At 54.9% G+C, this 9,636-nt stretch overlaps 1 protein-coding gene across 2 annotated transcripts in view; it reads right to left on the bottom strand.

Moving 5' to 3' along the window:
* The window catches only part of INPPL1 (inositol polyphosphate phosphatase like 1), an 81,955-nt gene continuing 72,319 nt past the window's right edge, over positions 1 to 9,636 (bottom strand). The window contains exons 21-28 of one of the 2 annotated variants that reach the window (XM_073548471.1): positions 8,952 to 9,040; positions 8,558 to 8,645; positions 7,611 to 7,766; positions 7,449 to 7,533; positions 6,096 to 6,236; positions 4,952 to 5,663; positions 4,696 to 4,823; positions 1 to 4,168 (exon numbers count right to left, since the gene is read on the bottom strand). In XM_073548471.1, coding sequence (XP_073404572.1) covers positions 4,078 to 4,168; positions 4,696 to 4,823; positions 4,952 to 5,663; positions 6,096 to 6,236; positions 7,449 to 7,533; positions 7,611 to 7,766; positions 8,558 to 8,645; positions 8,952 to 9,040 — 1,490 coding nt within the window. In that variant the 3' untranslated portion in view covers positions 1 to 4,077. The remainder of the gene's footprint in view (positions 4,169 to 4,695; positions 4,824 to 4,951; positions 5,664 to 6,095; positions 6,237 to 7,448; positions 7,534 to 7,610; positions 7,767 to 8,557; positions 8,646 to 8,951; positions 9,041 to 9,636) is intronic. The other variant, XM_073548472.1, reaches the window with a different exon arrangement.

Raw genomic sequence — 9,636 nt, 5'->3', positions numbered from 1 at the left:
TTTCTTATTAATTTTTTTCTTTAATGTCAAAACACACGAATATTAATCAGCGACGTACAGTCGGACATGTTTTTGCAGCCGGACGACGTGTAGTCTGTTCAGTCAGAAGCAGGTGCTCATTTCCCTTTTTTGGGCTCCTTACCATTGTCAGACACTGGGGGGCGCTGTGGCTTGGACGTCCCTCATTGGTAAGAATGTCCCATAGAAATGCAGTGACACATTAGGATGTCTGATCTGGATGTGGCTACACTGCCCCCTGGTGTCTACACCTTGTATTCCAGGAGGCTCTGTGCAGGCTGATGTGGGGTGGTCAGTGGCAGTGAAGTGACTGTCGGGGGGGAAGCGCTTTATCTGTGGCAGTCAGAGGGTTAAGTATAAGCGATGATGTCACAATTCATCACACACTGTGACATCACAGGCGGCCCATCTCATTATCAATATTCAGAGTCGCTTCACTTATGACCAGTCTCATTATCTTGTACTGATCCGGAGTCACATCCAGAGCTGCAATTACAAGGCTGTCAGCATTGTGCATCATATGCTCTGTAATGGTGAATGCAGCTCTGGTGGCAACCGGAAAATAAGAAAAGAGGTAACAGCAGAATGGTGAATGCAGCTCTGGTGGTAACCGTATAAAAAGAAATGATCAAACAGCTGAATGCAGCTCTGGTAGTAACCAGAGAATAAGAATTGAGCAATGCAGCTCTGGTGGCATTCGGAGCAAAAGAAATGAGAAAACAGTAGAATGGCAAATGCAGCTCTGGTGGTAATCGGAGGAAAAGAAATTAGAAAACGGTAATATGGTCAACGCAGCTCTGGCTGGGACTAGAGAAAAAGATACAATATAAGTCAAAGAGCGCATAAGGCCTTTTTCACATTTCCGTTTTTTGACATCAGTGTAAATCCGCCAGAATGTGAAAAAATCTGTTTCCGTTGTGGCACAAACGGAGGCCACCGGATCGGTTTTTTGGATGGATCCGCATTATCAGCTAGTGGTGGAAATTTAAAGGAACACGAGCCTGGAAAAAGGAGAGAGAGAGACCATTATAACGAATGGCGCATAGCGGCGGATCTGTTGCTATCCGCTATTTTGACGCAGACAAAAAACGTTTCCTTGTCCGTCCACTCAAGTCAGCGGACACCAAAATTTTGGCGGATCCGTCAAAAAACAGATCCAACGGATGACCATCCGTCAAAATCCACCGCTAATGCAAGTCAATGGGAAAAAAACAGATCCGCCCAAAAAAAAAAAAAATGTCGGATCCGTTTTTTTTGCAAAACGGCGGATTTTGACTGATGGTAACAAACGGAAATTTGAAACAGGCTTGAGAGCCATCAATAAACAACTAGAAACCTGAATGCAGCTCTGGTGGTAACCAGAGTAAAAAAAAAAATTATGAAACCGCAGTGTGATGAATGCAGCTCTAGTTAGGATTAGAGAAAAAGACATGATGTCATTCATAATCAGAACCTAATGAAACTGATTGGGAGCCACCAATGAAACACAAACACCGAGTGCAGATCTGGTGGCAACTAGAGTAAAAGAAATGATCAAACAGCAGAACGATGAGCGCAGCTCTTGTTGGGACTACAAAATGAGACAAGAAAGAAAAGTTCTGAATGACAGCAATAAATCTCTAGAATAGAGAATACAGCTCCGTGGGTAACTGGAGTAAACAAAATAAACATTAGACTGGAAACGGCAGCTCCGGATGGGACTAGAGAAAAATTCAAAATGAAACTCAATCAGCACTGAAAGAATTGAGAGCTGCCACTATATCATGGCCCTGAAGAGCGCAGCTCCGGCATGAACCTGAGTAAATTAAAAAAAAAAATGGTAACAGCAAAATGGTGAGTGCAGCTCTGGCTGGGACTACAGAGAAAGGCACAATATCACTCATAGAAAAAAAAAAAAAAAAAAAAGAATGACCGCACTACCAACAAAACACTAGAAAGCCGACTGCAGCTCTGGTGGTAACCAGAGAAAGCAGAATATTGAATGCAGCTCTGGCTGTAACTAGACGAAACGACAGCAGAATAATGAATGCAGCTCTGGGTGGGACTAGAAAAGAAGACATAATCCAGATCAGTACAGAATAAATACAATTTTCGGAGGCTGCTAGGAATCGAATTTGGCGCGGTTTATGGCGCCCCTCGTTATATATCTCGCACTGCACTACGAGTGGCTCAGTAGGACGCAGGTCATTGGAACGTTTGCTCTCTGCGCTGCTCCAGGACCTCCGCTCAGCAGCCCCCTCTGGCAGATATACACACGTGCTCCAGCAGGGGGCAGCGTTCTCTCTGTGTCTATCCTCCATAACGCCTGGAAACATGTGCCCGAGTGCAGTCATTGAAATGCAGCTGGCCCAGGAATGCTGGGGGGGGGGTTTTCTCCACGGTCGCAGCAGGGGAAGGAGGTTCACAACGGTCGCGGCGGGGGGGCGGGGGATTTCTCCACGGTCGAAGCAGGGGGGGGGGATTTCTCCACGGTCGCAGCGCGAGGGGGGGGGGTCTCCACGGTGGCAGTGGGGATTTCTCCACGGTCGCAGAGCAGCAGGGGGATTTCTTCACGGTCGCAGAGGAAGGGGGAGATATCTCCACGGTCACAGCGCGAGGGGGGGTCTCCACGGTGGCAGTGGGGATTTCTCCACGGTCGCAGAGCAGCAGGGGGATTTCTCCACGGTCGCAGCAGGAGGGGGGGATTTCTCCACGGTCGCAGCGCGAGGGGGGGTCTCCACGGTGGCAGTGGGGATTTCTCCACGGTCGCAGAGCAGCAGGGGGATTTCTCCACGGTCGCAGCGGGAGGGGGGGATTTCTCCACGGTCGCAGCGCGAGGGGGGGTCTCCACGGTGGCAGTGGGGATTTCTCCACGGTCGCAGCGGGAGGGGGGGATTTCTCCACGGTCGCAGCGGGAGGGGGGGATTTCTCCACGGTCGCAGCGCGAGGGGGGGTCTCCACGGTGGCAGTGGGGATTTCTCCACTGTCGCAGCGGGAGGGGGGGTTTTCTCCACGGTCGCAGCGGGAGGGGGGGATTTCTCCACGGTCGCAGCGCGAGGGGGGGATTTCTCCACGGTCGCAGCGCGAGGGGGGGATTTCTCCACGGTCGCAGCGCGAGGGGGGGATTTCTCCACGGTCGCAGAGCGAGGGGGGGTCTCCACGGTGGCAGTGGGGATTTCTCCACGGTCGCAGAGCAGCAGGGGGATTTCTCCACGGTCGCAGCGGGAGGGGGGGATTTCTCCACGGTCGCAGCGCGAGGGGGGGGTCTCCACGGTGGCAGTGGGGATTTCTCCACGGTCACAGAGCAGCAGGGGGATTTCTCCACGGTCGCAGCGGGAGGGGGGGATTTCTCCACGGTCGCAGCGCGAGGGGGGGGTCTCCACGGTGGCAGTGGGGATTTCTTCACGGTCGCAGAGCAGCAGGGGGATTTCTTCACGGTCGCAGTGCGAGGGGGGGGGTTCTCCATGGTGGCAGTGGGAGGGGGGGATTTCTCCACGGTCGCAGCGGGATTTCTCCACGGTCGCAGCGCGCGGGGGGGGGGGTGTTCTCCACGGTCGCAGCGGGAGGGGGAGATTTCGCCACGGTCGCAGCCGGGGGGGGGGGTGTTCCTCCACGGTGGCAGTGGGGATTTCTCCACGGTCGCAGAGCAGCAGGGGGATTTCTTCACGGTCGCAGCAGTGGGGAGATTCTTGCCCCGGAGAACACACGCCCCAAAGTAACACTTTATGAGTCCGGGGCGACAACATAAGGCACCTGTGGGTAATAAAGGCAGACAAGATGGCGTCCAGAGGCCACACAACACCATCAAGGAGCGGCGGCCATTTTGGTCTAACATTTGAAATGTGAAAACGTATTAAACATATAGAAAAAAAAAGGAGAAATAGAAGGTTTTGCGCCTGTGGGGAGATTAGTGACCGCTAAACACATCACACCTATAGAAATGTCTAGAAGGACAGGCGGCGCCGGTGTCCAGCAGCACAGCACCAGCGCAGACAGGAATATCCTGTGTAAGGCGGCAGTGACGGCTCCGCGGAGCGGGTAAGGTGCAGCAGCGCAGGCGCGCGGAGCAAAGGGACGACCTCATTTACGCAACTGCAGGTTGTCCAATATGATCTTCTTGTGGGTGGGATCCAGCACGCCGGCCTCCTCCAAATCCTCCTCCACGATGTCGCTGCAAGACACAAGGTGACGGGATTAGAAGGGGCGACACGTCTGCAGAGAATCGCACCGCGCTAAACTGTGCGGTGCAGAGCATGGCGCCAATCTGTGTGTCGCAGAGCACCGCAACAATCTGCGTGGAGCTCAGACCTGCTGGAGTCCGATAAGAGCGTATAGTCACCTCTTGCCTCATCACTGGCTTAGTCCCCCATACTTTACACTGCAGCTCCATAGTCCGTGACTGCTGTTCCATCTACATTGCCTATTTGAGCCTCAGTTCTATTTTTTTTTTACTGACCAGAAATCTGCTTTCTTCCATGCTGTACACTACAGCTATGCTCAGGGACTTCAGCTCAGCTGCATTGTCTACAGGAGTCAGAGAGACCCTAAACCCCACCTCAAATCTCATTCAAGGATCAGCAGGTCTCTACTCTCCTCCATGCTTTACACTGCCATGTATAAGAGAGGTGCCCCCTGTAGCAGCCCCCACTGTGAGCTCAGGAGCCGACATTGGGGTCCGTGTGTCGGGCTCCTCCGTACCTGAGGAACTCCAGGTCGTCCCAGCCGTTGTGGATAAGCCCCTCCTCGTATCTGTCCAGCCCAATACCCCGCAGCCACTCGCCCACGCTGGACCCCGACAGCGAGTTACGGCCCCCCTGGTACGCAGCCTGTAGATGAGAAGATGGGAGAGTCATCAGGGAGGCAGGAGGATACAAATGAATGGTGGATGCTGCTGACATCCAGAGGAGGCAATTCCGTTGCCGGTTGTCAGCCGGCTTTCCGGCTGGGCTCTCACCTCCTCGGCCAGGTCTTCCTGGATGCTCTCTCGGATGCAGTGCGGGGGGAAGACGAGGGGGCGGCTGAAGTCCATGCTGCGGGGAGGAAGCTCCATCTTGCTTTTCCCGGTCATGAGGTGCCGGCTCTGGGCTTCAGTTTTGCTCCCTGAATAGTCCACCTCACTGAGGGTGCGCGCCATCTGCAGCACAGAGCAAGAGCGGTCGTCCTGGTGCGCGGGGCCGCCGCCGTGAGTCTCTGCCATATAAGAGGACTGCAGTGGTGGTATGGGGGGCCGGGACTGCGTTTTGGGGTGATACTTTGCATCGGGGGGATCACTGAAGGTGACGCCTACCCGGACTTTGCGCTGCTCAGCGTCCTCCGATGGGCGGGTGTGCAGCTCGCCCGATGTCATGTAGAAAGGATTATCCAGTATCTCAAGCTCGGCAGACTTTGGGAGCGGAGGAGGCGGGAAGTCCGGGGGCGGCAGATTCAGGGTGCCCCCATCTTCATCGGACGACGTCTCCTCGCTCCGGGCACTGTGCTGGAATTGACGCCGCTGTGCTGGGACCGTGATCTGGACTTTGTTCTTGGGGGCCGCAGAGGAAGTGGCGGCCGGCCCATCGGGGGGTAACAGCTGATGGGGGACCCCTTCCAGTACATAGTATGCAGGGTTATTGAAGCTGTTCTTCATGCCGAGCCCGTCACCCTCCGCCTGTGCCTCCATCTTACACCTGCAGAGGACAAAATGCACCAGTATCAAGCTCTGCTCCGGCACCTGGTACTCTGCAAGCTCCAGCTTAAAGGGGCCGCATGGACCTTCTACAGTAGCAGCTCACTTAGATATCCAGCATCACCACAAACTGTGGAGACATCCCCCCATCCTAACGGGGTCCACGCAGGCCACTGTTCTGCACGATCATGTGCGCTGCATACGTTGTGTCTTATACTCCAGCCACAGACAAAGCTGCAGCCAAAATTGTGTTTTTACATCAAGTCTCATACTCCAGTCACATTAAAATCTGCAAACACAGCATCAGTCCACACAGACAGAGCCGAGACCCCACAATGCAACGCAGTCATTACTGTATTATAGTGACCAACGTGGGCACTACAACTCCCACAATCCATCCCACAAGAATGTCGCCCCTCATTACTGCACTCACCGCACCAGGGCCGGGTCCTCCTTGGTGGTGCCGGGCAGTGGAGCAGGCGGGCGGCCGGAGGTGTGAGCTGAACCTTTCTCAGGTTCTTCAAACACCTTCCCGAGTGGGGGGGCCGGTGCCTCAGACAGCGGGGGCTTCCTGCTGGTACAAGGGGAAACAGGAGGAAACATTTAAAGTTGGAAGACACCGAGCGAGATGACAAGCGTCCGACAGGTGAGCAGGGGCACAGTGGAGGAAGGGGTGAGGCCTGTGCAGGAACAGACAAGGTACGAAGGGGGGAAAGGCGAGGGGTGCACGGAGGGGGAGAAGGCGAGGGGTGTACGGAGGGAGAAAGAGAGATGGGTGCAAAAAGGAGGAAAGAGCGAGGGCGGCACAGCAGGGAAGAAGACGAAGGGAGCAGGAGAGGGTAGCAGGCGAGGGGGAGAATGAGATGGGTACAGGCGATGGATGCCCGGCAGGGGAGAAGGTAAGGGGAGCAGGCGAGGGATGCACGGCGGGGGGGAAAAGGTGAGAGGAGAGGTAAATGGTGGGGGGAGAAGAGAAGATGAGAGGAGCAGGCGAGAGGTGCACAGTGGGGGGAGAAGGTGAGGGGAGCAAGTGGGAGGTGCACGGAGGGGGAAAGTGCGAGAGGTGCATGGAGTGGGAAAGAGGGAGGGTTGCACGGCGGGTGGATAAGCCGAAAGGAACAGGGGAGGGTAGCAAGCGAGGGGTGCACTGTGGGGGGAGAAGGTGAGGGGAGTAGGCGAGAGATGCACGGCAGGGGGAAAAGGCAGGGGGAAGATGAGGGTAGCAGGTGAGGGGTGCACTGTGGAGGGAGGTGAGGGGAGCAGGCAAGGGGCACACGGCGGTGGAGGTGGTGAGGGGAGATGGTGAGGGGAGCAGGCGAGGGGCGCACGACGGGGGAGAATGCGAGGAGTACACGGCGGGGGGAGGAGAGGGGCGCATGGCGGGTGAAGGAGAGGAGGCAGGCGAGGGAAGAAGGAGAGGTGCATGCAAGGGGAGCAGGTGAGGGGAGCAGTCGAGGGGTGCAAGGTGGGAGGAGAAGGGTGCCGCAAAAGGAGAGGGGTGCAGGTGGGGGGAGAAGGAGAGGGAAGCATGGCGGGGAAGAAGGAGAGGGGTGCACGTGAGGGGAAAAGGTATGGGGAGTAGGTGAGGGGTGCAGTCGAGGGGCGCACGGTGGGAGGAGAGGGGTGCCACAAAAGGAGAGAGGTGCAGGCAAGGGAAGGAGAGGGGTGCAGGCAAGGAAAAAAGGAGAGGGGTGCAGGACAGGGGGTGCAGGTGAGGGGGTGCAGGTGAGGGGTGCACGGCGAAGGGAGAAGGAGAGGGGCGCACAACGGGGTAAGGGGTCATTACCTGCTGTACTCGTGGTTGGGACGGGACATGGACGGCGGTTTCCCTTTCATGGCTCCAGTCTCATCTTTGTCAATACTGATCCATTCTAGATGATGAGAGGAACGTCAGGTCATGTGACTGTGGCCCCCCACCCCCTCAGAGCCCGGCATTTGTTACTCTTACCGTACAGGCGCTCCCTGGTCCCCATGCGCTCTGCGGGCACCCGAACCTTCATACAGCCCCGGATGTTCCCGGTCTCCTCGCCCCGGTGAGACAGGTATGTCAGGAACTGCTGTGCAGTGCTGCCAATCATGGATTTCAGCGCTATGACGCACTCGCCTGTGGAGATGGACAGGACACGTGATGTATACGTGATAGTTACAGGAAAGACTGAGCTTGATTTAAGTTGGTATACAAGCAGTGCATAAACACATGTTCACATTGGCCATAAAGCACGAAATCTACAAGAAGCAAAATAAACAAACCCTGCTGTAACTATATAAGTAAATTATGGCCAATATGAACATGCGTTTATGTGCTGCATATATGCCAACTTAAACCAAGCTCATAGCCTCCCTTACTTGAGCTGGACATTACATGTTATAGCTTCCCTAGGCTGGTGTCCGCAGCTCAGGTCCCTTATTCACACACTGCCCTTATTCACACACTGAGGTCAGCACTGACACATGGGGAGGTTTTAATATTAGACAGTGCAGGACCGCCCTGATCAGATCAGGGTCACCTTGCCAACGGTGCAAAGCTTTTATTCTAATTTTGAGCTAACACAGTGTTATGAGAATCCGATGTTATTTATATGCACTTTTGCTTCTTACTTATTTAGTTACAGGTTTATGATCATTTTGCTTCTTGTGGGTTTTTATGGTACATGCAGGACACGGGTCACAGCTCGGCCGTCCCTCTGCCTTTATCACACCGTGTACTGTTTCCTCGCTATTATCAGCACTTCTGCTTTCTGTCAGTGACTAGTAATATATTCTGGTTCAGATTCAGAGACATTTAACCCTTCCTGATCTGGACGCTCCCCCGTCCGACACTCCAGTACTCATACATCAATGTACGGCACCTGAGGCTTCGTTACCACCGGCTGTAAGGATACGAGTGGCGCTCACCGTACGACTCGTAGCCGTCCATGGACTTCACGGTAAGCAGCAAGTGCTGGTCCTGCAGGTACTCGATCTCTGACAGGATGGGCCGCAGCTGTAAGAGCAGGACAAAGCTGAAAATAACGTCACCACTGCAAGTCATGACAGAGTGTAGCAGATAATGTGCCCCCCGGGGGGCAGCAAGGAGACACCGCAGCTATCTGCTGGACTAGAGGTCAGTGACGCGACAGTCTGCAGAATAGATCTCCATGTATCAGTCAGGATGAAGAGGGGGCAGGGCCGTGGTCGAGGGGGGCAGAATGAGCGGCGGAGGTGTATAATAATCTGCAGGACAGCATTATATGTCTATCAGTAGGTAGAGGTAATGATGAGATGCTCTGCAGACATGTGGGTCACTCACGGTTGGCAGTTGCCTCGATGACCACTGGACTTTCAAAAAGTTGATGTTATCGATGCTCTGACTGTCATTCTCGCTGCTCTTCTTATATTCTGTAGGAACACAAGTCATCCAATCAAAAGGACACCCCTAATACCCGGGGGGGTGAAGCACATTCACCCGGCAGCTTCTGTCTCCCAAAACCCGAGGGTGAAGCATAGTCACATGGCAGCTCCCATAGCACCTGAGGGTGGAGCACACTCGCATGGCAGCTCCAGTCTTCTCTAGTACCCAGGGGTGGAGCACATTCGCACGGCAGCTCCGGACTTTCCGATTACCCGGGGGATGGAACACATTCAGTCGGCAGCTAGTGTCTCCCAATATCCGAGGGTGGAGCACATTTACACGGCAGCTCTACTCTCCCCTAGTCCCCGGGGGTGGAGCACACTCGCAAGGCAGTTCCAGTCTTCCCTACTACCAAGGGGTGGAGCACATTCGCACGGCAGCTCCGGTCTTTCCTATTACCCGGGGGATGGAACACATTCAGTCGGCAGCTAGTGTCTCCCAATATCCGAGGGTGGAGCACATTTACACGGCAGCTCTACTCTCCCCTAGTCCCCGGGGGTGGAGCACACTCGCAAGGCAGTTCCAGTCTTCCCTACTACCAAGGGGTGGAGCACATTCGCACGGCAGCTCCGGTCTTCCCTAT

Source organism: Dendrobates tinctorius, unplaced genomic scaffold (genome assembly GCF_039654945.1).
Source record: "Dendrobates tinctorius isolate UK_male_01 unplaced genomic scaffold, ASM3965494v1 ptg000157l, whole genome shotgun sequence".
Taxonomy (NCBI): domain Eukaryota; kingdom Metazoa; phylum Chordata; class Amphibia; order Anura; family Dendrobatidae; genus Dendrobates; species Dendrobates tinctorius.
The sequence above is the reverse complement of the archived record's forward strand: the minus strand, read 5'-3'. Positions and strand labels throughout refer to the sequence as shown.